The sequence below is a fragment of the Talaromyces proteolyticus genome (genome assembly GCF_021365285.1).
Source record: "Talaromyces proteolyticus strain PMI_201 chromosome Unknown BGW36scaffold_3, whole genome shotgun sequence".
NCBI classification, from domain to species: domain Eukaryota; kingdom Fungi; phylum Ascomycota; class Eurotiomycetes; order Eurotiales; family Trichocomaceae; genus Talaromyces; species Talaromyces proteolyticus.
Window position 1 is genome coordinate 651,749 of NW_025764279.1, and position 27,509 is coordinate 679,257.

Below are 27,509 nucleotides of genomic sequence, written 5' to 3' on the forward strand. Positions count from 1 at the left end.
CTAAGAACTGCGAAGCGATATAGTGGGAGTTGGGACTTTGAGAGGGGAAGCCAGCGGATACTGCCTGAACAGGCAAGCTCCAATCCACACCACTTTATGCATTCGGTTCGCGTGATTGGCTAGTGTTAGTTGATGGCCTCCTCGCAGAGCCACGCTGCCAGGATGGATGCATGTGCGATAGCAGCTGTTGCTGTTGAAATTGCGGCGCAGACCAACCGCATTGCAGCAAGCAGTGGGGCAGGCTAATCTTGGGAGATCTGCTGCCAACAACTGCCTGTTCTGCTAACCGGAGCTGGCGGAACGATTGTCAACGTCGTCAGATATGGACGCCACAGCGCCGTTAGCCTGTTTCGACTTTATTTACACGGGGCTTCGGGAGGTGGGCTCGTTGCCGGTCTGTCGCTACCATGTTGTCCAATCAGCTGCCGCTGCGGTGGATCCTCCTCTCCCAGGTTGGTAGTGCCTCAGGCAAAAAACTCCGTACTGGTCGTTGTGGTGGGGGTTCTAGAGCCTGATCTGCTACTCTTTTTTCAGTCGTTATGCCAATCACCAGGCCGCGGCAAGTGGAGAAATTACACTGGAAGAAAAGGCGGATACGGAGTTAACGTTCGTGCCTCATACTCACACTACATAATTAGTTACGATCCAGACTCGGGCTCGGGAGACTCAGGGTCAAACAGTTGTGCTGATTCCGAATCGCCTCGGCAACATGTAATGAGCATGGAGAGCCAGCGCCCACACGATCGCCCCGAGATCGAGGCCTCCTCACGGAACATATTCACTAGTATTCACTGATAATATATATCAGGGCAGTGTTAATAATGAGCATTATTGTGGTCGGCCAGGCCCACTCGGCCGACGTCGGACTCTGCCGTTGGAGAGAAAACAGTGATAGCGCTGGAGATCTTAGTTATAAACGCATAATGTTGAGATAAGTCGTTGTTCATAGCAGATGACCATGTAGACCGCAGACTCTGGACGAGCAGCAGGGTATATTGAACTCATGTGTCCTTTCTTCTCTTGTATTTATTATTGCTTTATTTCAACGCGCCGTCGGGATCTGCCGCAGAGAGATCTTGAAGGATGATCAATGTTGCAGCTACGGAGGTCGCAGAGCTGAGATGACATCAACAATTCCCCGGCTCCACAAATAGAACTTGAATGGTTGCAACTCAACTTTGTCGCTGGCGAATTACAAATGACCATCTTTAACCGAGATTTGCCTGTTATCATGTTAACAGTATCGTTGCGATCGATGACTGCGCCGCCAATCCGTATCCATGGTATGAGTCACCTGCTGATTGGACAGCCGGCGCTATGAAAGAAGAAGAGGATGATTTCACTCAAAAGTTCGTCCATCTGATGGCCCATATATTGGCTCCACTGCACAAACGGAGTTTGCTCGGTTGACCTCTTGCAGTCAATTCCCCGTCATTCGAGATTGCGAGGCTCCGCTCAGGGTCTCATTATTATATTAAGTATGTGGGCGGTGGGTTTGATGCGGGCTGTTTGGGTTCTGTTAGGACTGGTACCTATCGTAGCATCAGGTACGGCGTATAATGTCAGTAGTTGGTAGGGGACAGGCATATCGAAACGGCCCGCTGTCAATAACGTTTTGTATGGGACTATGGATTCTGGATTATGGATACGCACACAGACCGCGATCGACGGTAGCAATTCTTTTCGATCCGAACCATCGGCCATCGACGAGCAACTCCCCCCTGGGCATCCTGGCACTGGGGTAGGCACGCATTCGTAAGATTCAACCAAGCAACAACATTATTGTCCATCATAACAACAAACCAACCGGAGCAATAAAAATACAGTACTTGCAAGCAGGGATGTAATTACATCCTAATTCATCTCCTTAATAATTATCCCTGACACCCCTGCGCGATTTTCATCGAGCGGCCGCCCATGATTGGCCCGCGCTGGATGGCTCGCAGGCCGACCATGCAACCAGCCGTCGTCGCAAGCCACCATTTAAGCTTTCTTTGTTCACTTTAATATCACAATCGTTAATAATAATAATCATAATCATAAGTTTCTCGTTTATACGGCGTGGGTCGGTGGGCGGCGTGTCGGCGGGACCGTAATAATACGAACAATACCGCGTGGTACGGACACGCCAATGGTCAGCGGCCACTGACCAGCCGCCGGCTTGCTTTTCCACGCATCGCTGCACCCTACTGCACATCATCTCCATCCAGCGTCTAACCCAGCTTCTGCCAGTCTGGGGCCGTCTCGGAGCATTGGCCGCTCTCGAAGGGCAATGGCGCATCCATCCTGCAGCGTGCAGCGTGCAGCGGTCACTCTGCCAGTACGTGCTCCCACTTATGCATGATAGTTATGAATGATGGTGATGATAATAATAACTCCTGCATTTCATACGCGAGCACGAATCATCTAAGACATCGTTTCCCAATACGCCCAGTGCCGAATCTTACACTAGCCGCCGGTTTGTTACGTTACGTCACGTTACTGTATACCACTGTACGTCCTTTCTCTCCCCCTAACCCCATAGTTAAGTTAGTTAATCATAATCATCCATCATCTCTCCCCACCTGTCGCTGCTTGCTGCTGCGAGGCTTCGACCACTGCGAACGAAGGTGAGGAAGGTCCATGCACGTTCGACTTTTACCCTCGCTCGCTCCATTGATTCTCGAATTAAGTTTGTAATGTGTCATCGCCGAATCGCCATTGCACTGGCCGTTGTTATGCCGTTGAATCTTGTTAGTATTCCCAGCATCGTCCTGCGCATCAATACACAATACAGTATGTACTATTTAGTATTGGCGTGGTTGACTATGATCGTGGCTGCTGGATGTGGTCTAGGCCTCACTCTCAGCTCCTGCCCTGTCTGGCCCTGCTGCCACGCCCTTGCCCGCTTACCAGATCGGGGAGTCGAGGTCGTACCTTCCCTGTCTGTGGTTGGCGGCCAGCCGGACAAAATAGCAATCGCGGCCATCACTACGACGGACGCAGCTGCACCTGTCACCACCTCCTCCTCCTCCTCCATCCTAAATAATAATATCAGCTCATTAGTTAGTTCTTTCATATTAATAACCAACCCTGAACCACCCTGCATCAGCCAGTCCAGCGCCATCCTCGTTGCAACTGTTGTGTCTGGCTGGACTCGTTGCTCCCTCGCCCATCCTCCTCTCCAATCCTATCACAGTCTTAGTCTCTTATCCGATTATTCCATCCCCTCTGGTCTCTACCAAGTCTGCTCGTTTCTTCTGCCTCGATGTATTCTTATTGACTATCATCCAACCCTTTCCCACCGCCAAACGTCCATTTGCCTGAAATATCTTCTCCCTCACCAAACCAACACGCCGCTCTCTCTGGTGGTACTACCCCAGTCAATCAATGCGATTGCTCGGCGCCCTTTCACTGTCTGCTGGCCCCGAAGCCCCCCGTCTCACCCTACCCGCTGCGGGAGCCTCTTTTTAGTTCCCTGCTCACTACCGTTGGTGCTTTGATGCTGCTGCGGTGATCCTCGTCGCTACCCGAAACGCAACCAAAAACCTTAACTGCGCATGCTGCGACACACTTTGCTGCTCTGATCTCATTGACCCGAGATTTCATCGTTCGACCTGTCCTGTCGTTTAGCACTCCCTGCTGCCTCTGTCTGCTCGTCACGACAAGTACATCTTCTCAGGACAGACGCGCAGTCCGACCATGACTGCTGTGGTGCAGCCTGATCTCGGTCCGCCGCCAGCTCACAAGTATAAGGATAATCCAGCAGAAGACTCGGTGAGTCCTGACAACTTTACATTCCTGACTTTTCATTGGTATCGATCTCTCTACCCTTCACCCGACAAGCCTGTTCCTTTTAAATCACAGGCCTCTGGCGTAACCGGGGAACTGTGCTCATTGTCTTTGTGATCTTCTACCCAAACACAGCCGCGTGTGTGAGAAAAAGCAAAGAACCAACCCAACACACACCCCACACCATAAACTCTATACGCATTTTGACTTTGGACATCTTTTTTTATTCTTCTTTTTCGTGTTGATTATTTCTATAACTTTTGCGATTAATTTTCTATCCGGCGTTTTCGTCGGGTTACACAATTATACGTGTTCTCCTTATCCTTCATAGTGCGCTGCATTGACAAAACATACAATTTGTGCGCTCCCACGGGCAAGGGAGTTGGGGTGATTCATTATTGTGACTGAGTGCGTGCTGCCTCGAGCCGTTGAAATTCCGAGCAAATGTCTTGTTCTTTCCCCTTTCTATATGACGTTCCTTGCTGCTAGCATTTCAAGCCCATCACAAGTCAGATTGCGCTACGGAAGATTGACTGGTCCTCTCAATCATGACCTGTCAACTTTTCACTGTCTGTAGGCGCCTGGTTTGACTTTCATATTGATACGGCATATCACCTTTATAAATTATTCACGCTTCACCTATCTGTTGCGAGGGCTCATCATTGGGAAACAATTCTGCTGCAAAGACAACATATATTCTCTCAACTCGTCGAGGATAGCCTAATTCCCGTCTCCAAACTACCATCGCATTATACTGCAGATCGAATCATTCGATCTAGTAATGCAGATACTCTAAAATGGAGATAGGTGGTACCACGCTCAGCAAGGGTCGTTGTTGACATGAAATATTTTCAATTGCATGCACGAGACTGAATTCCACGCGCCGGTCTATCCCCGGACTTTGCGATCGAATGAGTTGAGGACGGGTTTAGCACCCATCTTTTTCACCCTTGTATATTTCCTTTTGGAGAAGGTGTTGGTTCATGTCATCATTTTCCTAAGAATTTCTCTCAAATCGTCCCTCTACTACTCCGGTCGTTCATTATTTCTCCCTGTCTATCTAACTTTCAATCCGAAATCTCATTAAAAGTGTACATGCTAACAGTTTTCCCAATAGCTTCGACACTTAGGGGGGAATAATCAACACGTTCTTCAACATCACCGACCACCTAGTCTGATTCAACAACATAAGCCGCCAGAATCTCCACACCAAAAGTCAACAAATATTCCAGCTGGTGCATACTCGGCACCAACAGGGCTAAACGGAGTACCTTTACCGCATCATCCTTCCTACCACGGTACAACGCAGGACCAAGGTTACTACGCTTCACATTCGAATCCTTATCCGGCTACGACTACTCCAACTCAATATCCCTCTAGTGGTAAGTTGACGGATTCTTCTAGTATGCGTGTATTTTCTAGCATATCACAGCCCGATCTCTTAACTTTGATATTGCAAAAATAAATTGAGCAGCACTAGCAGTTGCATCGAGATCGGCCACAAACGAAAAATTTGCTCGACATTAAAGAAACTTTCCACAACAGCTTCAGAATTTTTTGAGATTTTTGTAGCTTTTGGGACTATTTGGTACAGTCAGCTAACCATCTCAAAGGGCCTCCAGATCTAATGGCTGCAGCCGCCCACATGCAGAGGCCATATCCTCCTATCTATCATACGCCCCAATCAAATTCTCCAGCTTCGGTACCATCACCTCAAACTCATGATCAGCATGGACGAAGTCTTTATGCGCAATCTCCCCAAATGGCACCTCAGATGTACGGCTATCAACCATACTCTCCGATGAATTCAGTTCATCCCGCTTATGCACAGCACCATCCCCCGCCTCAACAACCCTTAACGACACAGCCGTTAATGATGCCTCCGCAGAGTGCTCCTATTCCACATTCAACAGCACAACCGCACCAGTCCCCCATGAATAGCGCGGCAATTAGCAATAGTCCTCGAACCAATGTAGAGACTATTCCGCAGCGTACGCCTATCCAAACTCAGCGACCACAAATGCCTAACCCGAGTCTTACTTCCCCGAACACACCGGTTCCGCCTCTGTCGGCGAGTAGTGCACAAGCTAACCAGACACCTAACCCAAACTCTACTAATGCTGCACCTGGGCCAATCCCAGCAACAACTCCATTGGTCGTACGGCAGGATAGTAATGGTGTACAGTGGATTGCATTCGAATACTCTCGAGACCGCGTGAAAATGGAATATACAATTCGTTGTGATGTCGAGTCCGTTAATGTGGAGAGTTTGTCGCAAGAATTCAAAACCGAGAATTGTGTTTACCCCCGGGCTTGCTGCAGCAAAGATCAATACCGAGGAAATCGACTAGTCTATGAAACCGAATGCAATGCGGTCGGCTGGGCACTAGCAGAACTTAACCCTCCACTACGAGGAAAAAGAGGCTTGATACAACGAGCAGTAGATAGTTGGCGAAATAGTAACCAGGACCCTCGATTACGCAGCCGGAGGGTTCGACGAATGGCGAAGATAAACCGGCGTCAGGGAGCTCAGCCAAACCCTATTCCGTCCCCTTCAACCCCCTTACCACACCTTCTTTCCGGCAACAGTACAACTCTGGCACCAAGCGCTCGTCCAAGTGGCCCGATGCCTCTGGCTTCGCCTTTACACCATGCTCACACTGACAATCCTGCTGGAAATGATCAAGTTAGCGGTATGTTCCATCGGTACTGAAACGTTATTTAATTAAATTAATGTTTCCGTGTGTCCCTTTTTACCCGGGGTGCGTGTCTCAATTGTCTGGAGAGAGGTGAAAGAATGAGTCTTATGGTGCTAGAGAGTGTATGGTGTCATGTGTTATATTTTTGTATACTTCTTTTAAGGACGACGTGATCCCTGGGGGACATACGGCTTTTTATCTTTCTTTTTCTTGTACCACCTTACTTCTTCACTTCTGTTCCGATTTGTCATATTTTCAGTGACTTGTGATGTTTTTACTCCTTGCCTTATTTTGATTGACAGCGTAGGCTAATCCCAACGCACAATGTTCAAACATATAGGCGGCACTGATTTTACGAACGGTGTTCATCGCCCTTCAATTGCTCTACCCAGCGCGACTCCTTCGACCCGCAACATCCATGAGACCCCAGATTTGCGTTCCGGACATGTTTTTCATGGACTTCCGACATACCCTGCAGCTGCTCACAGTGCTGGCGCCCCCAGTGCTCCAGCGATGGCTCCGCCTCTACAAGCTGGTGGAGGTTTCGACACTCTCGGTCGACCTTCTGTTGCTACTGCTTCTAGAAGAGGAGATACTACAGAGCATGAAGATGACGAAATGCACGATCCAGACAATGAGGACGTTTTCGGCAGTCTTCCAGAGGGTAAGCGTCGCAAGTTTATTCTTGTCGATGACCCTCAGCGCAACTGTCGTGTTCGGGTCAAAGTCATGTTAGATCAAGTCGATGTCAATGAAATTCCCGATTCCTACCGTTTATCGAGTGCGGTTTATCCTCGGGCTTATTTCCCCGTACAAATGAAAAGCCCACCAGGCCGTGTTGTTCCTGGCAAGCGCTATGCAGACGATGAGAGCGACGAAGATACCGCCGGATCTGTAACAATGGGGCGGACACTGGTTCCAACCCCTACAATCGATGGTGAATCAGACGATGCGGTGCCACGACTTACCCGAACCCGGCATCATAAAGATAAAGTTTTGAATGATCTTGGGTATCGCATGAGCTGGAGTCAAAGCAGGGTATTTGCGGGTCGACAAAGGTTCCTGCAACGATCCCGTGAGCACACGTTCTTTCATGGTATCTGCAACAGACTGACTTTTGATACAGTGGACGCATACCGTAATAAGATGCGCACGACAATGCTTAGCGCAGGACAAGAATCAGAATCAATTGCGTCGCACTTTGAGACTCGACCAGGGAAACGTAAGTGGCGGGGACGTAGTCGAAAGAATGATACTAGTTCTAGGTCCGCAGACGTTATCCCTTCTACTTCTCGACATGAGGCAGATGAAGTCGAGGGCTAGCGATTGTTAATTTACCTGCAAGATACGACAATGGGTACGATGCAGGGTAGGGTTTACATCTGTTTTGAAAGCTTTCTTCCCTCTGCCCTGAGTGATTTCATTTCTTCTTTACACCCTTTCAAATCCTTTCAATATCTGTATACGTTTTCTATCTGTCCTTACCGAACCATGACCATTTTAGGACATGGTGTTTTTTGTACTCTGTAAAATATCCAGTCCCTATCGACACCGATATACCCATTGCTCTTTTTTCATTTTATTTGTGCTGCGTTTTTCACTTTTTTCCGTTTGATGTTTCATACGCAGAGTTGTCTCAGATCATGTCGGATATGAGATATGGCATTTTATTTATGTGTGGGAAATCGGAGTTGTCATTCAATCTGCCACTGGGCAGATTTCCGGTTAGGGATACAGGAATTTTTTTATCACCCAAAACAAAAAGTGGTTGTTGTGTATTGGTTGGGAAAGCTATGGAAACGACTACATGTGAATGTTAGCTATGGATGGGATATGTGATATTGTGGGATACATTATTTTTTCCTATTTTCTGTTTTATCTTGCTTTTCATTCTATTCTCTATCTTTATTTTTCATTTCGTTTCCATAAGATTATTTGGGCTGCGAATATGGTGATTAATACAGGTGATCAAACTGAACTTAGAGGGAGTATTTTAATGTTTTCCATACCAACCGCTACGAGCCAGTTGCAAATACACCAATTCCATGGACTTAAACAGGTAATGGCGTTTTGATGCCCTGATAGTGGCTACTTCGTATCTCACTCGTATTCGTTTTAGCCCTAATTTCCCACCACTCCCAAATATCCTTCAGCCTGCTCCTACATGATGCAGATCAAAATCTAAGCAAATGGGTAATCGACCCTTTGTTTGTCTGATAGTTAACGACCCAAGAACATACCATTAGTAAGTTTGTATCAATTTTTAATCTCAGATAATATTCAGTGAATGTCAAGCAAGCATCGACCGTTGAGCCTTGCCTCGGCGGCAGCGGAACAGAGTGGGCCTTCTATTTTTGGCACCACCGGCAGGGCTTGTCTTATGTTTGTCTCAGTGAGAAGAACCTAGTCTCACCTGTTGGCGGATTTCCGATTATCGATTATTCCCATTCCTAGAAAGGGAGCTTTTTTACAGAACAATAAGTTAGACGATTCATGTAAACAACAAGTTAGATGATTGATGTAAACAATAAGTTGGATGATTGATGGAAACACTATTAGCAGTAATGAATTCATATCCGGTGGACCCCGCAGACAGACTCATAGTAGCCCTCACCCATGCCTGTCGAATCATATATATCAAACGCCAGTATTAATGTCATATCCGTGTGGGTATAACAATGTCGACTTATCAGGACATAATCTGCAGCCCCTTTTTTAATCTGTGATGGAAAATGGAGCTCATTGTGAGGAATCTGAGGCTGAAAGAACTAAACAGATCGACTTCGGCTGGTGGAGACATCACATAAAAAACAATTGACCCCCATAATAAGGGCAGTATGAATCTTTGCATTTTGTGATTGTGTACTTCTACCCGCTAAGCAATATATTAATGTATATTAATAATGTGATCAGACTGCCAGAAGCGAGGCTGTGGTAGTTATTTACGGCGTGTCAGACTCAGCGGCGGCTCTGAGTGGCTGTCCAGACTCCACTACTGCTCCGATCGCTCAGGCAACCTGGCGGGCTCTGTCTTGCCTGCCTGCCTGTCTTGCCCTCTTTACTTTCTCCTCCTACCTCCTCCTCCTCCTAGCACTTATATGCTGTATTGTGTATCTGTATCCTTCCTGCGACCATGACCGCTGTCTGATTGCATTACTGCCAATGGTACGCGTTCCAGCCGATCAATACGTACTAAGACTCCACATTCTTTGGCTGCTTCGACCACGTTGTACTGTTCCAGGTAGTCAGCCGCGGCTTGGTTGATTTCCTTGCCGCCCACCCAGACGCCATTAATCAAACACCAAGAAAGAAGACGGAAAAGAGAAAAGTGCAAGCAAGTATATAGTGATCACCATGTCTCGTCGGCCTCATTCACCGTCCTCCCATGACCAGGTGTCACCCATCGACTCCAACGTCCCCAGTGCTTCGAGCCAGATTTCTCCCGTGTCCGAGCACTCCATGTCCCGCAACTTCCCCTCGGCTGCTCATCCAGCTGCTCATCCTGACAGTGCCTACGGAAGGCTTAGCTCGCAGCGATTTGGCAACATCGATGCAATGAACCGTCCGCCATCGCCGCCTCAACACCGGAGTCAACAACAGGACGCGCCAGCTCCACAGATAACGCATTCGAACTCGTTACGCACAAACGCCAGCGCTACTCCCGGCATGGACAACCTGGGCGCTGCCGCCCCGGGCGGCGGCATTAGTGGGATTGCATTCGGCGTTGCAAGTCGCAATGAAAGACAAAGTGGCCTAGAGGCCATGCGCTCAATCGATGAGCGCGAGCAGCATTATTACGATGGCCCATCAGATCGAAATCACATAGACACTCGATACATTCCACCCCCGGGCCCGTATTCGGACCAACCTACCGGCCCGTCGACAGCTGATCAAGGAGCGCGATACTCATACCCATCAAACTCAAGCTTACCACTAGGTGGTGCTGCTCCTCTGGCAGCAAGCTTCACACCATCTCGCGGTACACCGAGCTTGGCGCCATCAAATCCGTCCCAATTGAGTGTGGGAGAGCCATATCCTCGGTACCCCAGTGGTGGCCTGTATGACGGACCGTATAGTTCCTACAACGGCCACGACCCAGCATCAATAAACCCAGATGAAATTGCAGATGACGGGGATGACGGCTTTATACAAGTACCACAGCGACGATCAGGGCTATTCGGGAAAAAGTCGAGTCAAGAAGCTGTCGCTGGAGCGGCCGGTGGTGCAGCTGCTGGAGGCGTGTTGGGTGCCATGAATAACCTACGTGGTGGCGGTTCTACTGCGTATGGACCTGTTCCAGGTGGTGAGGCAGCAGCCCAGCGAGGGGAGAAGAACCCGTATCTAGATGAGCAGGTCGCCGCAGCGAGTAAGAAAAGGAAGAGGTGGTTGATGACCCTACTGGTGGGATTCATTATTATCGCTGTCATTGTTGGCGCGATCGTTGGAGGAATTCTTGGGAGTCGGAAGAATAATGCTTCTACAAGTAATTCAGGGAGTGATAGCAGCGGAGATGGCAGCGACGATCCTGGTACGAATATTAACACCGCTACAGGTGATATAGCTACAAATGGAGATCTCGACAAGAACTCACCTGAAATCAAGAAACTTTTGAACAACGACAATCTGCATCGGGTTTTTTACGGCATGGACTACACTTCTTGGGGCGTTCAGTATCCCCTATGTTTAGAATATCCTCCCAGCCCGAACAACGTGACTCGGGATATGGCAATTCTTTCGCAGCTTACAAATACCGTCCGTGTTTACGGGACAGATTGCAATCAGACACAAATGGTCTTGCACTCGATTGATCGCTTGGGACTGACAGATATGAAGCTGTGGCTTGGCGTGTGGGTTGACTCAAACGAGACGACTGTGAACCGGCAAATCGACATTCTATATGACGTGATAGACGGCATGAATAATACTTCTATTATCGAAGGTGTCATTGTCGGCAATGAAGTGTTATACTCCGGTGGCTTTTCTGACCAATCGACTGCTCAACAAAAACTCACATCATACATGGAGAGTGTGCGTTCGAATTTGACGTCAAAAGGCTTGAAAATCCCAGTTGCAACATCTGATCTTGGCAACAACTGGAATGCTGATCTGCTAGCGGCCTCCGACCTAGTCATGGCCAACGTTCACCCTTTCTTCGGCGGCGTCCAGGTCGATAAAGCAGCAGCCTGGACGGCCACTTTCTTCGACCAACACGATGTCTCACTAATATCCGGGACCAGCAAAAGCGCCATTATATCCGAGGTCGGTTGGCCTAGTGGTGGTGGCAATGACTCCGGCTCTGTGGCTGGTATTGACGAAATGAATCAATTCATGTCGGATTGGGTATGCCAAGCATTGAACAACGGCACCAAGTATTTCTGGTAAGTCTACGTCTTCAACCAAGCTCTCAAGCATCATACTAATGCTTCATAGGTTTGAAGCTTTTGATGAACCCTGGAAAGTCAAATATAACACCCCTGGCAAAGAGTGGGAGGATAAATGGGGGCTGCTGGACTCTGGGCGGAATCTCAAATCCGGTCTGACAATTCCAGACTGTGGCGGGAAGACAGTTTAATTTGCAAATTTACATACGTTTATGTTTACGAAGGAGGGTTCTATGGCCTGGCGTTTATGGGAAGCATTCATTTGAGCGTTGGCGTTGAGTAGGACTACTTGTTTTGAGCCTTTCATTGTGAATATTTGGATTCTATTGGTGGCTCCCACTACATACCATTACTTGAGCCTGTGTTATTATTATTATTATGAACGAATGAACGGTTCCAATTTCTCGGACAGTAACTTTTCCAGTGTTATATTCAAAAAAGTTCTATTAATGTACATGTATAACCAAGTTGTCTATGCAAGAAGTTAACTACTCAAACTTACCTGAGCTCATACCTATTCCTCCAATACACCCTCATCCGCCAGAAGGCCTCCGGCTTAGGCCCAAACTCTGCCAATTGCACCGACTCTCTACCCTCCAAAAACCTTTTCAACTCCCCTTTTCCATGATCATGGCTCTCATTGGTATAGAACCAAGGAGCATGTTCCTCTAACGGCCCACCAAAGACAAGAACCGGGTCCATGGGTAACAGCATCTCCAGATGCCGCTTTTCGGCACCCGGCGCAAAGAGCAATGTATTCGCCGACACAGCCGTAAACCCATCAGGACTGTTGACGACACTGATGCCGAGGGAGGAAAGGAGCTGTTTGTCGAGGGTGTTGAATATGGGATCTTGCGCGACGAACTTCATGTCCAATTCCTCCTTTTTCTCTTGATATAAGCTGCTCAAGAATTGCTGCTCGTTTAGAAGCTCGATTAGCGAGACTAGAGCTGCTAGTTGAAACGACGCTACGTCACGCCGGTCAACCCAGCCATCACGCAGCCCGCTGGGTGATCCAAGGCCGATGCAGACCACGTTGGTGATCTTGCTGCTGTCACCATTCGGGCTGTTCAGGACTGTTGATAGAATGCGCACTAATGATTCTTTCAACAGCTGCCAGGTACCTGATGACTGCCATGCTGCTAGATCCGCATCAAATTTCAGGCGGAGCGCCGAGAGGGTTAGCCTTGGAGGAGCTTCGGCCGGGAGAATTTTGTCTTGATGTGAGGATGATGCATTAGGGTTTGACGAAGAAGAGAATGGTGATGTTGTGTGGTCGTCAGATGAGCCGTCGGTCGTGATGTATCTTGACGGTTGTTTCTTTGGTCGTGTTGTTGTTTGCGCGCTGTTCACGACATGCACCCAGCCGTCGTCGTCGGTGATCTGGATGCGCTTGCCATGGTTGGGTGCGGGTTTTCTGTGTCTACGCGATGTATGAGGCATGGCGTGCAGATATGAGTGTGGCAATACATGTGGTGGGATGTGGCTAGTGACAAGAATGGCATACTCCAAATAATCGCCGCTGCTCTGGTCGACTACATTGGCCCATTGGTTGATTGTGATACTTGGCAATGGATACTGTCAATCGGAGTGAATCTGATATTGGATGCTCCGCGAAAATCACTGTGGTAGCCGGAGCTGGTTAGCGCGGGGCATCGCTCTTTCTCCACTGGCATCAATAATCATATTCAATCATTCTTCTTCGTTCTTCGTTCTTCATTCTTCATCATAGCCATTGTGCAAACGCTTACATGTAGGAGTGTTATACTGGTCACTATCAAAGCAAGATGGCCTTGCGTCTGGGTGCGCTGCTGCAGTATAGATCTATTACCAAGCCAAAAAGGATTTCTACTGCGCAAGTTACGAACAATGCTGGAGGTCTGCGCCGCAACGACAACTGCCGCTCCAAGACGTGCCTCTCGGCGAGCTATCCAAGGATCGGCAGACTCAGAAGGAGTAGTATCTAATTAAGAGTTGGGTGATATGTGAGGATGTACAAAGCAGAGAATACAGTCCACACAGAACTCGCAGTTAAGCGCCTCGACTCGGGCTAAGCTGCGGGGAGGTTGAGCCATTCTGCTAGTGCTCGACTGGGCGCCAACCCGCCGGCAAATCAGCTGCGCCAGCGCCCTTTTCTCCTGCACTCGCTCTGTGACGAACCTTGCAGCGATGCGGAGATCCGCCTTCTTGTTGGCTGGCTCGTCCGCCAGTCTAACTTATCAGCACTTTTTTCAGTGAGCCTTCAACTTGCAGCATGTCACTCTAAACTCTTAGCCTGGCAAATCATCGCCCACGGCCCATCCCGGTGCCGCTCACGCCGCGGCGTCGCTCTGCATTGCCCACGAAGATACGGCACCCGTCCATCCGACGGTTTACCATGCTGGTCCCTGTTTGTCGAATCGGCGGGGGGCTCGCGCCATGGGTATCAATGGCTTCTGTGTGATAGTGGGCTAGACCTGCTTTCTGTCACACTCGGCTCTACTCTCCCAGCGCTTGTCTCTCGACCCTTCTTTCCCACTCACTATTCACTTCTCCTCTTTTTATGCTCGTGTCCCTCTTCTTGCATTCATATATGGCAGTCTTGTTCCATCGACTGGATTAACTCGCCAAACGGAGATTCTGGTTCTTCCTCATCGGATCTCGAGTTGATCTTGAGATCTAAATAGCCACAACTCATCAACCGCCAAGCTAGCCTTGCCTCGAGTACATAGATAATGCATACCGAGCGATCAACTCCATCGATATGGACAGCCTTGGCTGTTCTATCGTTATTCCTACTTCAGGCTATTAATGCACACACCATCATCGTCTATCCCGGTTATCGCGGGAACAATCTGCAAACAAATGGCACTGTCGCCGAGGCAAATGGACTGGGACAAGCGGTGGTCAACGATACCTCCATCTTCCCATACGGCATGATGTGGATGTATCCTTGTATGGCTTCTTTTCATTTATCTACAGCTCAATACTGATAATACCAGGCGGAGGAATGCCGACATCAACCAACCGCACCAAGTGGCCTGTTCAGGGCGGCGCAATCTCCGTCCAGCCCGGTTGGTTCCAAGGCCATGCGACGGCGTTTTTCTACTTCAATCTCGGCCTCGGTGCTACACCGCCGAATATGAGCCATCCGATGCTCCCTCCTTTTCAAATCATCGGACCAAGCGCGAATCCATATCCCGGCACATTCTGTCTTCCTCAAGTGCCGCTGCCGGCAAATATCACAGTCAATGTAGGCGACTTGGCGACGATTCAGGTGGTTGAAACCGCGAAGCATGGTGCTGCTTTGTACAATGTACGTGCATACTCTTCAGTGTCAAGTGCAGCCCTAACTAACGAATTAGTGCGTTGACATCGAGTTCGCTGAACCAAAGGACTGTGTCCAGGTCACTCCTGACAACTGCTTTAATTCATCCGACATCCAATTCGCGAACGTCTATACTGCAAACTTGACTTCGGCCGCGTCGATCACTTCAACCACCCTCCTCTCTTTCACTCCCCTCGTCGCCATGAGCTTGTGGGAGCTGTTGATGTAGATGATAGCACTCAGCATGCGGAAACAAAACTTGGCCAATTTCACTATCCCTCATAATCCTGTTCGATGCACGATACATACATATATACCCTTTACAGTCTCTGCTGCTTGACGAAGTACATAGCATTCCTTTATTCAAAGCGATCACAGGCGTTCGGTTCGATTATTTGGCTTTAATGTTGAACGGGTGAAAGTATATTTTTATGTTTCATTTTGCCCTCTTTATCGGTTGGCGTCGGCCGTGACTGCTCTGATATCATGACATCTCGAAGTTGTCATCAATCTTCTATTAATTGATGTATGTGTACGCCTGGAGCAGCACGAGGTAGTAACTTTTAACATATGAAGCGAGAATCCTATAAAATATATATGAAAATCATACAATAAATCAATTCACACCTCTCAGAAACTCCAATATTCCCTCCACAGCCTTATTCGGTTTCTCCTGCGCAATCCAATGCCCAGCACCGTCAATTATTTTGCAAAACCGAAAATCCTCACACACCTCCTTACTGCCACACATCCTCTCCAACGCGCCAGGCACTTGATACATTCCCCAATCCTTCTGTCCTCCAATAAAGCAACATGGTACTTTGATTTTCAGTCCCGAGAAAACATATAAATCCTGCATGAGACTGGTTCTGCTGCCACAGTCTCCCGTCCACACTCGGTACCAGTTCAACCCGCCTTGGAAACTCGTCCGAGCGTATTCAGAAACATACACCTCCAATTCATCATTTGAGAGCCATTGTTTTGATGATTCTTTTGCTTCTGCTAACTCCCGAAGCATCATCTCGTGGATCGTCTCTGGCATGGTTTTCTGAAGCGGCATGATATAATATTCCGGCATTTCGGCCAGCTCCTCTGCTGACCATCTCCTCGGTGGATGTAGAGTGTTATAATTGCTATTCCATGACCCGGACTTAACATGGAAATAGCCACGGAAGAACCCCCGTAGTCCACCAGGAGTGACTGGCCCGACCATATCCGCATTTGCCCTTGCAGTTGAGTAGTACCATTCATAATGCTTCCGACCTAGAGACGCCAGCTGATCATGCACCATCGCAGCGGTGGCAGCAGGCATCTCCTCAACTCGTCTCGTCTCTTCTGCCCCATTCGCAGCCCCGAATGGCAGCTCCGGTATCCCAGCGAACGGATGCGTCATCAGCACAACAGCCTGGAATATATCTGGCCTCATCAACGCGCAGTTTGCAGCGACAACGGCACCAGCGTCATGCCCAACCACGCAGTTCACTTGCGTATACCCTAACGCGGCAACAAGCACAAGGATATCCTGCACCAGCACTGTCGCCGAGAAGGTGTGCAGATCAACGTCCTTATACGACCTGGTATCCCAGCCAGTCGTCCGCCCAAAACCGCGCTGGTCGGGGGCTATGACATGATATCCGGCGTTGGCCAATGGAAGGATAGTTTTGCGCCATGAGTAAGATATCTCTGGGAAGCCGTGGAGGAGAACGAGGAGTGGCAAAGACGGGGAGCCAGCCTCGAGGATGTGGTAGGAAAGATGGCCGCGGTGCGAGAGATTGATTTGCCGTGATTTGATACCGAAGGGGAGGGGGAGGGGAGAGGGCTCAGGAGAGGTTAGACGGGAGGACATGTTGTTAACACTACATGGTGCCAGCTGCGTAGAACAATGTTCCTTGTCATTGAGATGGTCAACAGTTTATTCTGGGTTGTGCCGGGCACGTGATGGGATATCGTCATGGTGGAGTCACTGATCTAGATCTGTCTTGCTTTATACTGCACCTACGCCAATTGATATGATTCCAAAGAGTATATCGAGACGCTACTATATAGGACGAGGTCTATGCTGGTATGCAGATGTATACAAGTATATATCTCGCCCTTGCTCTGCATTGGTACGCAAATTGGCCCAGCATCGTTGTCATGGAACCCGATTATGGCTGTATACAATTGGCACAAGAGCGAAGGATAGTAGTAAATTAGTCATTGAACAACAAGCGGCCGATCGCCAGCAGAAGCAATAATTGACATGAAGTTATCGAAAATGAGGCAGCACAGCCACGTCCTCGGTGGTGTCGATGCACGGCCATTTTGAGGCAGGCCAGGAAGGGGAAGGCGCTATGGGGCGGCCAGGACGAAACGCGGCCTGATTGGAAGAGAGGGCCACCATGACGCAACGGCCGCTCAATCAGGAAAGCCAGCTAGGCAAGGTTGGGCACCTCCAGCCTGGCCAGTGACTACTCGCCAGCAAGATGCTAGTGCTACCAAGCAAGTAGTAGTAGCACGATCCCCAAACCCAAAGGAACCCAGGGTGCGCATCGTCGCCCGCGAGCTGTCATTGCCAATTAACTTGATTAATGCGCTGACCCCGTCGCCTCCTGCATCGCTGCTCTTCTGTCCTCTTGCATCTTGGTCTCTAATAATAGTCCTAATAATTACGAATTCTTCTTCACCCATCGTTTCTCTGATCGGGGTACGTGCCTTTTCCTGACTGCACTTCCTGGTCTTGGCGGTTTGATCGGCTGTGGCGCCTGCTCTGACGAGCCACTTCCGACATTCCTTCATTATTGTCACCGTCGCCGTCACTCATCCTCTCTCGCTTCTCACCACGCAGCAACTGCTTTCTTGCTGCTCCTGCACTTGTCCACAGTACATACCATTCGCCCTGCTGATGCTCCCTGTTGCGTGAAAAGAGGCCGGTTCGTCCGCCAAACCCATCAATCGCCGTCCCCGGCGCCATCGCTTCAGCCGCGATGTTTCGTCGCAGAAGTTCGTCTCGTCACCAGGTACGTGTCCGCTGTTGAGCTTCGTCTTCTTCCTCTTATTCGCTTGGAGAATCGAATTGGTATGGTTGGGTGTGATGCTATCGCTAACCCCAACACTCGATGGCCTGTATCGATAGCAATATCGATGCCTTGATATACTTTATCTACCCAGACTGACTTGAAATCTCCGCAGCCGCTGAACACCCCTTCCGCGTCTGCTCAAACAGCAGCTTCAAGAGCTTTCATTGCGAACAGAGAAGCCAATGCGGCTCTATCATCCGCCGCCGCCGCCGCCGCACTCCGAAGCCATACGACGACCCCAACTTCCGTCGAAAATGTCCAGTCAAAACGCATGCTGCAACGGCAGCTTTCCAACTCGTCCCGGGGTAGTTCCGCGGTCGGTACTCTGCGTGGCTCCCTCCATCGCACACCCAGCTCGGGATCAATGTCGTCGAGGACCTTTCGTGAGAACTCGCCTGGTCGTTCCCAAATCAGCTCCGGCGTGATCGCAAAGCAGCCTCCCGTGCCTGCCCTACCCCAAGGGTATTCGGCCGAGACCAATCCGCAGGCTCGACGTTCTTTCAGTGTTCAACCGGGTCGAGTGGCATCGCCATCTCACAAAGCAGCGCGCGGTAGGGTTACCAGCCTGGATCGTGTCCCCAGTTCTGCTGCAAGTCCCCCATCGCCGCGTGGACATGCGAAGCAGAATTCACTTGAACTTGATCGCCCGACAAGCCGCACATCGATTAATTTCTCGTACCCGATGCATGCCCGGCCTAATTCTCCACCCCATTCTCCAGTGCCAAATGAATTTACCCGGAATTCGGCTGAGCAATCGCCCACCCAGCCACTGTCCCCCGAAGAAGTGGCGAAGATTCAGAATTCGGTGAATAAAGCTGGAAGTTTGAAAGTGAAAAAGAGACCTCAGAGGTCTGCACCCGGGTCTACAGAAGGGAGCCATTTGACTCACAAGACTATGGGAAGTCGTCCGACAGGTACAGCCGTACAGGAAACCCCCCTACCAAACCAAGTGGAAACTCTTCCCCCATCTACCAAAATCTCACCACTCGACGATACCATCACACACTCTAGCCCTGTTGTCGATGACAGACCCCAATCCCCTGTTATTGCTGCCGAAGATAGTGTTCAAACCGATGTCGACAATGTACGACCTAGACCTAAAAAGCGGCCGTCAACTGTGATGGAAGATTATGAAGCGGAAGAATGGGCAGAGGCAACAGAAGTATATGAAACTACGAGTACGAAGCAGAGTGTAGACGTTCCTGTTCAGTCGCCCGTGCAGTCACCTACTGCAGAAACTGCGAATGACAACCAAAAGCAACGTACTCCCAACCGCCTAGCCATTGAAACTTTGCAGACAACAGAGAAAAAACCTTCGTATTCTCCGGTGCATTTGTCCCCTTCAACTCCATCATCGACTCCTTCCTCGCCATCCTCAGATAGACTCTCCGCCATTCACAATATTGACAGGCAAGGGCTTCAGAGAGAACCATCTATCAGTCCGAACCGGTCTGCCAGGTTTTCGGCCCATTTGACGGTGAGCTCGGAATCGCCCATTCATGAGCCCCCGCCCCGATCCATGTCACCAGCAAAGCCGGCTTTGAAGATTTCTTCGTCCCCCGATCGACGTCTCCATACGGCGCTTCGAACAGGGCAAACTCCGAGCGAAATCTCAGACGCCACCTCTGTAGCATCGGATGATGGATCTCGCACCGGTTCGAGAAAGAAAGCTGTCAAAGTCAGCTTTGACGACGGACCCGAGATTGTCGGTGTTGCTGCCAGCCCACCTACCTCTCCAGAGCCTATCGATACCCCTCCAAGCCCTACGGAGAAAACAAAACCAAGGAATTGGTTCTCCATTGGCAAGAGGAAGTTCGGATTCAAGAATGCCGTTGCTGATGACGAATTTGAGTCTGTCCTTAAACCTAGACCAGCGTTACCATCATTCGGCAGCATTCGTGGTACAAGAGAAACGGACGAGCCTATCACCCAGATAGCGGATGATAATATCTCCACTTCGTCTTCTGAAGATGATACCGATCCTAGAGACTTGGGTGTATCGAGTGATCATGCTCTTGGTGGCATTTTAGTTAATGCTCTTCGACAACCAAGCGAATCCACTGGGCCCAAGGTAGCAAGTGATTCACTTCCTGAGGCAACCTCACTAGAGACGAAAGACATTTCACAAGGTATCGATTTGGTAGATGTCGCTATGCCACAGCATCTCCCAACAGTTGTCGAAGAATCGGACTCCACTCCGACCCCTACTCCCCCTGCCACATCGAACAGACCAGCAACGGATTCATATGTTGATGGTGCCTTGGAAGCTGTCCCTACAATTGCCATTCAGCCCGCAACGCCTGGTGCCGAAAATAGGAAAAGTCTTGACATACAAAACATGCCTGGCGGATTTCCAACGTCATCTGACCGAAGCTTGTCTAGACAAGATCAAAAGATCACAGCTAATCCAGTTGAAACGCCAAGAAGATCTTCTGAAGAAAGTGATCGTGAATCTGAAGAGAGCATATATAGTGACGCTGCCGAGGATCCAGACGACTTCGACGGTGACGGATTTGGCTCGATCAATGCCATAGTAGACAGCCCCATTCCCGCAAAGACTGAATCACCAACCCAGGCCCCCGAGAGCCCTAGTCCTGCCCATATATCACCAGTTGCTGCTGCAACGGTCACTGAACACCAGTCGCCCACTGCTCCAATGGCCTCCCCACCAATGTTTCAGCCTATAAAGCAGGAACCCGAGCCTGTTCTCGCCGTCTCAAAACCTGTGGAGAAGGAAGCTTTTGATCCTTCCGATCCATCTTGGCCGCTTAAGCCCAATGATAGTTCCTCTACTACTCTATCGAAGCTGAACCTGAAATCACAGTCACAGCCAAAGACGAAGCCGAAAGCCACTCCAGTAGACCCCCATCAAGGGTCGCATTTGCGAAAAGCTCTGGACAAGAGTGAGGGTCAACGACCAAGCCCTCAGAAAAGATTGTCTACTTCTGTGCAATCCTCCATATCGGCTACTAAGCACACAACGCCGCCAATTGCGACCCAAGGCCCAAACAGAGTTGCATCTAAGAAACACAACAACGCTAAAACTATCCCACAATCAATGACCTTCCCAGGTGGTCTTAGTAGCACGAACGCTTATGACAGCGATTCAGACAGCAGTTTCAAGAGAACCAGGCGCTCCTCTCGGGTTGATGGCCAGTATTCGATGAAGAGGACTATGAGAGCAACCAGACCCGTAAGCATGTCTACAGCAGATACTCTTGGTGCAAGATCGACTTCTCCACGGACATCCTCTATGCGCATGACCATGCGCGGAGCTCCTCCAGACCGCTCTCCATCCGGGCTTGCTAGTCTTCGGAGCAAGACGCCACTCCCAAGACCGAAAAGCTCGGCTATGCCATCAAGCAGCATATCCAGGTTCGGTGGCTCTGACGATGAAGGTCAAGGGCGTCGAAGAATTTTTCAGAGTCGCTTTGCAGATTCGAGTGACGAGGAACCATTACCAAGCAATTTGACACCTGTTCGTGGCATCCCTCGTCGTCGGGGCGAATTCGATGGTGAATCGACTGATTTGGAGGACAGTTCCGACGAAGAGAGTAAACGTGCTCGCAATGGTAACGTCAAACCCGCCTCGCAAATGTCTCCCGCTGAAATAGACGCTCTTCTGTCCCAGCCTAGAAAGCGAGGTCTTCTGGCTCGGTTTAAGTCGAAAAGCAAAGACGGCAAAGTTCGCAAATCTGGACTAGACAGCGCTGCAAGGAGGGACACTCCTTTAGAGCGGTCTCGGTTGGAGCTTGCGCAAATGAGAGATGATGCATTTAATGGGGCTAGTCCGCAACCTGGCCGATCAACGTCTCCCAAACTTCACAAGAAACAAGCGAGTCCTGTGCCTCCAGCGTCACCTTTGTCGGTAACAACCGCACCAGGCCCTACGCAGAGTCGACCGTCAACCTCAGATGGGATCGTGCACAGTGGGTTTCGCACTGATATCAGCGCCGGTTCTCCATCGCGGCCTTCGTATAATCGTCACGGTACTGGAAACAGCCTTGATTCCGAGGCAACTCAGGCTGCATCTGATGTAGTTGTTGGAAGGACAGGCCGCAAAAAACGGTTTCCATTGCTCAGAAAAGCATTTGGTCTGCGTGACTGAACGTGTGACCTGGTCGATGATTTCTTCTTGTTTATTTCTTAATACATATTTTTGACATCCAACCCTATGTTATAATACCCTGTCTCTGTCCTATACCACGAATCTTTCTTTATACATTCCGCCGCTTCGATTGAAAATTCCCCCTTTTCCTTCTCTTTGTGAAATTATTCACGGTATCAAGTCCGCCTCGGCGGACATTTACGATGCGAGATGCAGTCACGGACGACTCGTATTCTTTATTATCTGGATTTGATCACACATACACAAATGCTTTGGACATATATATATGGCCATTATTGATGCATTATTATCCTTACTATATTATAATGTATTAGACTCCGTTTTGTGATATTGTTGATTGACATTGAAGTACAGTGCATCAGTAAAGTGCATCGAATTGATGTCTTGGATTGGCGACCAATAGAATTGCCGGTGATATTATTCACCACGAACAGCTCGAATTTCGAATGGATATAATAGCTTAATGTCAGTTAATTAGGTTTAATCTACATGTACACACGTTTCACACTTCAACTGAAGCTCTCTTGATCATAAAAGTGATTGATTCGTCAGCCATGCATAGTCTGAGACAGCACAGTGGGGATATAGCCAATAACCTCGAGGAGACATGGATATGTCCATGTCGTTGCCAATGATCACCGAACACGCAGCGGATGAGGCAGCCAGCTATGCATTGGGAGCATAATTGCTTGAACTAGTCTAGTCTATATCTCTGCACACTATCGAGTGGCTGTTTAATTTCTCAGACGAATAGCAATGAATACAGGAATCGTCACATACTCAGCAGCAATGCATAAGCAATTGATTGACTTGCTGCGCAGTATTATTGGGAAATCGAAATAATTATAATCAATTGACTATGAGAGCTCGGCGGCGATCGGAGGATCCACGCTTTGAGCTCCCGATCAGGCGTAGATCGGTTCCAGTTGCCATGGCGACTACACGGTACGCGTTGGGCCCACTTTTCTTTCTTTTTCTGCCAGCCTTCACGCTATTGTGAGACGTATTCTGATTAGTTTAACCCTGGCGATGCGAACTGGCTGTGGCAGTCTGGGCTGGTCGACGGCCTGGGCTGCATGTGAATTTGCCACGCTCTATTCTTCTTTACTATTCGTCTTTCGTAGTCTGTCCTCTGCAGGTGTGTATGTAGGTAACGAACCGTGTAGCCATCAGGGCGGGAGCGAGAACTCGTACACGCACAAAAGAATCTACCAGCGGATACAATCAGACGCGTCTGGTGACTACTCATTATCATGAGCAGTAACTGATTGCCATTCCAATCGGCTATTGAATCACGAATCCCAATATGAGACCTCGGCTGCAGCCCCCCGCTAGCCCGCAACCGGCGTAGCTTTGTTTACCCGGGCACAACAAACAGCACAGCGACACACGCCGTGCGGCGGCCTCAGGCAGCGGCTGCTCCTCCATCCGCAGCTGCCCCCCTGGCCCATAAACAAGCCCGCACCCCGTCCTCGCATTCCTATCCTCCATCTTCTCTCCATCATTATTGCTTCCATTCTTACCACCACGCTTCCATTCCAGGATCCCCCTTTTAACTCTACTTCTACCAGAACGTGGTCGAGATAAGGTTGTGCATTCCACCAACTCTTATCTTTTTCCCCCCGTTCAAACCACTCTTCCCAGAAGTAGTCTTTTCTTGTCTCGCCTTTCGACTTGTTTTCGTAACAGTCCGAAAGGCATTCGAGAAAGGACGCCCGAAGGACAGTCAATCTGGACTTTGAGGCGCGCGTACCCATCCCCTTCAGTGTCTTCCCGTCGTCGTACCGGAGTGACGCTGTCTCTGAGACTACTCAAACCCGAGTAGAAGGAGAGGTCGAAATCAATCGCACTTCGCGCGTCAGACGGGAAGATACTGTTGGTGCTCAACAACTCCCTGACCCCCGTCTCTACGGAAAGGAAGAAGTTGACGTTCGCATCCGAACCGACGACCGCCGTCCTGCTGCCCGCTTCGAGGAGACCAAAGTCTACGAAGAGCGCGACCGATACCCCGACTACCCCCAGGTAGAGCTCTCTCGCGATCGGTACGTTGTTTTGATAATGAGAATCTCTTTTCTTTTTCACGATTTGCACTCCTGCCCAGCAACCAGAAGGCCAGCAACAGGCGGTGGGCAAGCCCCACTGGCCAACCAGTCTAACACGCCAAGCTCTTACGTGGTCCCCCCTAAGTCCTTAGTGCCCACCAACCACTGTTTTTGTTGTCTCTTTTCTTTTTTTATATTAGTTCCGCGTGCCCCCGTGTTTTTAATACCTGACATTTCCCATTAGCTACCGCGAACCGATTGGCCGTTTCGAAGAACAACGTTCTGCTCAGGACAAGGCTTTCGAGTCCCAACTTGACATCACCGAGCGAGACTTCCGCCGTCGTATCGATCCCAGATACGAAGTAGATCTCTCTTACGAGCGTCGTTACGAGCCTTCTACTGAAGCTTACCGTCGCGACACCTACGAGGTCACTGACAACCAAGACCGTCGCTACGCCCCTGTCGACGTTTCTGTAACCAAGGAATCTATCCGTGAAGAAGCCCCCAAGTCCAAGATGGGTTACTACGACGACGAAGGTCACTACCACTCTTTCCGCCGCGGTGTCGAGCGCGCTGCCGACCGCCTCCTCCACCCTTTCGAGCACAAGGAAGAGGTCGTTGTCGAGGGTCCTTCTCGCTACCGTGCCGGTGTCCGTGAGGATGTCCGCGTCGTTGAGCCTCGTGGCGGTGCCTCCAACAAGGAGAGCGTCCCCATTCCCGTCCACTTCATCCGTGTTGGTGACTTGCTCGTCCTCCAGGGTCGTCCTTGCCAGGTGATCCGTATCTCTGTCTCTCCTCAGACAGGCCAGCACCGCTACTTGGGTGTTGACCTCTTCACCCGCCAGCTTCACGAGGAGTCGAGCTTCGTCTCTAACCCCTCTCCTTCCGTCGTTGTCCAGACCATGCTTGGTCCTGTCTACAAGACCTACCGTGTGTTGGACATCCATGACGATGGCCGCATCACCGCCATGACCGAGACTGGTGACGTCAAGCAGAGTCTCCCTGTTGTTAGCCAAGGTCACCTCTTCCAACGCATCCGCGACGCCTACAATGACGGCCGCGGAAGCGTCCGTGCACTCGTCATCAACGATGGCGGCCGTGAATTGGTTGTCGACTACAAGGTCATCCACGGCTCCAGACTGTAAATCTTTAAACAACCGTGCAAGGTTAGTCCCGGCTACTCCCGTGTAACACACATCCGCTGACGTCAATGGCAGCCAACCCTAAACATCCCATTATTTAACGTCACCACGTAATGAAAGGAATTAGATTTTGTCTTCTGTATGGTGGAGGGAACCGGCTTGGGATTTTTGTATTGGATACGATGGAACATGTATGATGGCTAGAGCCTGACTCGCGTGAAGTCAAGTTCTTCTTTATTTCCTTTGTAATCATATTTTATATTTCGTAGTAAAAGGCAATGCATTACTCTTATCTCAGTCAATATTGAAACGATAGGTGCAATAAATCAACAGGAAGTCTCATTCAATGTTGTTTGAGGTCTTGGTGAAAAGAACTAGTGAGAGATGTCCTTCGAGCCCTATGTGGGTGTTTGGATCATACTACGTACACATCTAAAAATATTTCCAAAGATGAATTTGCAGATAATTGAATCCTTCCCCCATTATGTCCCATGGCCCGACATTTATATACGTCTTGGATTACGTGGGCATATGTGTCATTTTCATGTTTCCGTTGAACCCTTTCACCCCTCGATCTCAGAATCTAACCTGTCAGGATTTACTTTGTCATCTTTGCCCACCGAGCCACAAAGTATGGAATCTTTGGATGTTCTTGTGGAGAAACCCCTAAAACGAATAGAACAGCACCAGAGCCAGGGACGTAACTATGAAGATAACCTTGCTATACCCTCAATTTCTACTCGACAGGTGTACACAAAGACATCAATTGTCCAAGGATGACGATGAAATCCACACAGTCTTTGTAAACCTAGCCATCGGGCTAGCTCTACCGAGTAAGTCAATGCCTATAAATCCTGGATATTGCTAAATTTAAGATCAGTGAAATGCCGCCGAGTATCGAAGATTATCCATATTCTGACAGACGAGGGGATATAGAGCGTACAGCTATAATTAATACACGAACCACAAACACGCGAGAAAAGGTTCAGAACCCACTGTTGTTTGGTTCGCTAATGAATATATGGACTATTAGGAGAATCTCGATCATACGTATGATATCAGAATCTACGACGGATTTCCAGAATTGGACAAAATGCTTCTCCCTCAAGATACCCGCTTGATACTACGGCGAACTGCAGATGCAAAACATCTTAATCTTCCAAGGGCTACTTTGCTGATGTCATTGGCGAGTTGCGGAAATTCTGCACGCATCTGGCCAGGGTGAAGTATTAGATGAAGGCCTGCGGGACTAGAAACATATCAAGGAGCACTGCAGGTGTATCTCAGAGAGGATGGCGGATCTGATGTTGGGAAGTTTTCAGAAATAGGACTCAGGCAGTATGTTCAGGTGTGGGACTATGGGACATGATGGGAGCAGGGTTCAATCACCTGCATATTCATTTATCTTTTGAACTAATATAAAGTACGGTCCAAGCACTTGCACATGGCTCAAAGGGCATCCCCTACTAATTCTTTTTCACTAAAGCTTATAAACCCTACCTCCCCATATAAGCCCTACACTCGCACCTAGATAAACAGTAATATAGCCAACATACTAACACGCGTCAATATTGAGGGATTGCCAGCACATTCATGCCTTAATCTGCGTGTGAACCTACATCAATTGATAGCTAATCTTATATGCAGCGCACTGAAACAGATCAATGTTAAGGGCTGATCTTCACCGGTTTATACTTGTTCAAAGCTAGCAAATGAGCTAGGGAGCAAGACAGAGAACAGATAAGCTAGAGCCCCAAATAACTTCATGGCATATCAATGTATATAATGCTACATTTAATTGCTTAAACATGTCCCTTGCTTGGACAAAATATATTATATGTAAGAAAACCATTAATCATACGGCAAGACATCAATCTAAGATGCCTCGCTTTATATGGAACGCCTTATATATAAAGATATTTCCAAATTTGAAGACGTAGATATATATAGGAGGGAGAAATCAGGCATGACCTCGCCAG

General features: G+C 49.1%; 7 protein-coding genes across 7 annotated transcripts; 5 read left to right on the top strand and 2 right to left on the bottom strand.

Annotated features, from left to right (window-relative positions):
- Nucleotides 1–4,259: 4,259 nt before the first annotated feature.
- Nucleotides 4,260–8,038, top strand: BGW36DRAFT_104164 (uncharacterized protein). The gene is made up of 5 exons (XM_046209181.1): nucleotides 4,260–4,750; nucleotides 4,889–5,153; nucleotides 5,385–6,464; nucleotides 6,811–7,545; nucleotides 7,597–8,038. The coding sequence occupies exons 1-5, from the start codon at nucleotides 4,631–4,633 to the stop codon at nucleotides 7,791–7,793; spliced, it is 2,397 nt and encodes a 798-aa protein (XP_046075107.1). The 5' UTR covers nucleotides 4,260–4,630; the 3' UTR covers nucleotides 7,794–8,038.
- Nucleotides 8,039–9,559: 1,521 nt separating this feature from the next.
- Nucleotides 9,560–12,262, top strand: BGW36DRAFT_371432 (putative cell wall glucanase). Its single transcript, XM_046215372.1, has 2 exons — nucleotides 9,560–11,848; nucleotides 11,901–12,262. Exons 1-2 carry the CDS (start codon nucleotides 9,825–9,827, stop codon nucleotides 12,040–12,042), a joined length of 2,166 nt encoding a protein of 721 aa, XP_046075108.1. The 5' UTR covers nucleotides 9,560–9,824; the 3' UTR covers nucleotides 12,043–12,262.
- Nucleotides 12,245–13,661, bottom strand: BGW36DRAFT_371434 (uncharacterized protein). The gene is made up of 2 exons (XM_046215373.1): nucleotides 13,603–13,661; nucleotides 12,245–13,474 (listed from the first exon to the last, which is right to left on the bottom strand). Exon 2 carries the CDS (start codon nucleotides 13,292–13,294, stop codon nucleotides 12,350–12,352), a length of 945 nt encoding a protein of 314 aa, XP_046075109.1. The 5' UTR covers nucleotides 13,295–13,474; nucleotides 13,603–13,661; the 3' UTR covers nucleotides 12,245–12,349.
- Nucleotides 13,662–14,192: 531 nt separating this feature from the next.
- BGW36DRAFT_104179 (uncharacterized protein) lies at nucleotides 14,193–15,581 on the top strand. Its single transcript, XM_046209182.1, has 3 exons — nucleotides 14,193–14,785; nucleotides 14,833–15,146; nucleotides 15,196–15,581. The coding sequence occupies exons 1-3, from the start codon at nucleotides 14,566–14,568 to the stop codon at nucleotides 15,385–15,387; spliced, it is 726 nt and encodes a 241-aa protein (XP_046075110.1). The 5' UTR covers nucleotides 14,193–14,565; the 3' UTR covers nucleotides 15,388–15,581.
- Nucleotides 15,582–15,774: 193 nt separating this feature from the next.
- On the bottom strand, nucleotides 15,775–17,406 carry BGW36DRAFT_458577 (putative epoxide hydrolase; the record flags this gene model as incomplete). Its single annotated transcript, XM_046222017.1, has 1 exon — nucleotides 15,775–17,406. The coding sequence occupies exon 1, from the start codon at nucleotides 17,002–17,004 to the stop codon at nucleotides 15,775–15,777; it is 1,230 nt and encodes a 409-aa protein (XP_046075111.1). The 5' UTR covers nucleotides 17,005–17,406.
- Nucleotides 17,407–18,124: 718 nt separating this feature from the next.
- On the top strand, nucleotides 18,125–22,325 carry BGW36DRAFT_290071 (uncharacterized protein; the record flags this gene model as incomplete). The annotated part of the gene is made up of 2 exons (XM_046210732.1): nucleotides 18,125–18,157; nucleotides 18,330–22,325. 2 exons carry the CDS (start codon nucleotides 18,125–18,127, stop codon nucleotides 22,323–22,325), a joined length of 4,029 nt encoding a protein of 1,342 aa, XP_046075112.1.
- Nucleotides 22,326–23,277: 952 nt separating this feature from the next.
- Nucleotides 23,278–25,533, top strand: BGW36DRAFT_424040 (putative Woronin body protein hexa; the record flags this gene model as incomplete). The annotated part of the gene is made up of 3 exons (XM_046219913.1): nucleotides 23,278–23,291; nucleotides 24,044–24,388; nucleotides 24,633–25,533. 3 exons carry the CDS (start codon nucleotides 23,278–23,280, stop codon nucleotides 25,531–25,533), a joined length of 1,260 nt encoding a protein of 419 aa, XP_046075113.1.
- Nucleotides 25,534–27,509: the final 1,976 nt, after the last annotated feature.

Bases quoted from the DNA above. Each gene is read 5' to 3' on its own strand.
- BGW36DRAFT_371432 (XM_046215372.1), top strand. From the start codon at position 9,825: ATGTCTCGTCGGCCTCATTCACCGTCCTCCCATGACCAGGTGTCACCC. The intron at 11,849-11,900 runs GTAAGTCTACGT...AATGCTTCATAG, and splicing joins AACGGCACCAAGTATTTCTG to GTTTGAAGCTTTTGATGAAC.
- BGW36DRAFT_104164 (XM_046209181.1), top strand. From the start codon at position 4,631: ATGCACGAGACTGAATTCCACGCGCCGGTCTATCCCCGGACTTTGCGA. The intron at 4,751-4,888 runs GTTCATGTCATC...TTTTCCCAATAG, and splicing joins TCCTTTTGGAGAAGGTGTTG to CTTCGACACTTAGGGGGGAA. The intron at 6,465-6,810 runs GTATGTTCCATC...TCAAACATATAG, and splicing joins TGGAAATGATCAAGTTAGCG to GCGGCACTGATTTTACGAAC.
- BGW36DRAFT_104179 (XM_046209182.1), top strand. From the start codon at position 14,566: ATGCATACCGAGCGATCAACTCCATCGATATGGACAGCCTTGGCTGTT. The intron at 14,786-14,832 runs GTATGGCTTCTT...TGATAATACCAG, and splicing joins CATGATGTGGATGTATCCTT to GCGGAGGAATGCCGACATCA. The intron at 15,147-15,195 runs GTACGTGCATAC...CTAACGAATTAG, and splicing joins ATGGTGCTGCTTTGTACAAT to TGCGTTGACATCGAGTTCGC.
- BGW36DRAFT_371434 (XM_046215373.1), bottom strand. From the start codon at position 13,294: ATGCCTCATACATCGCGTAGACACAGAAAACCCGCACCCAACCATGGC.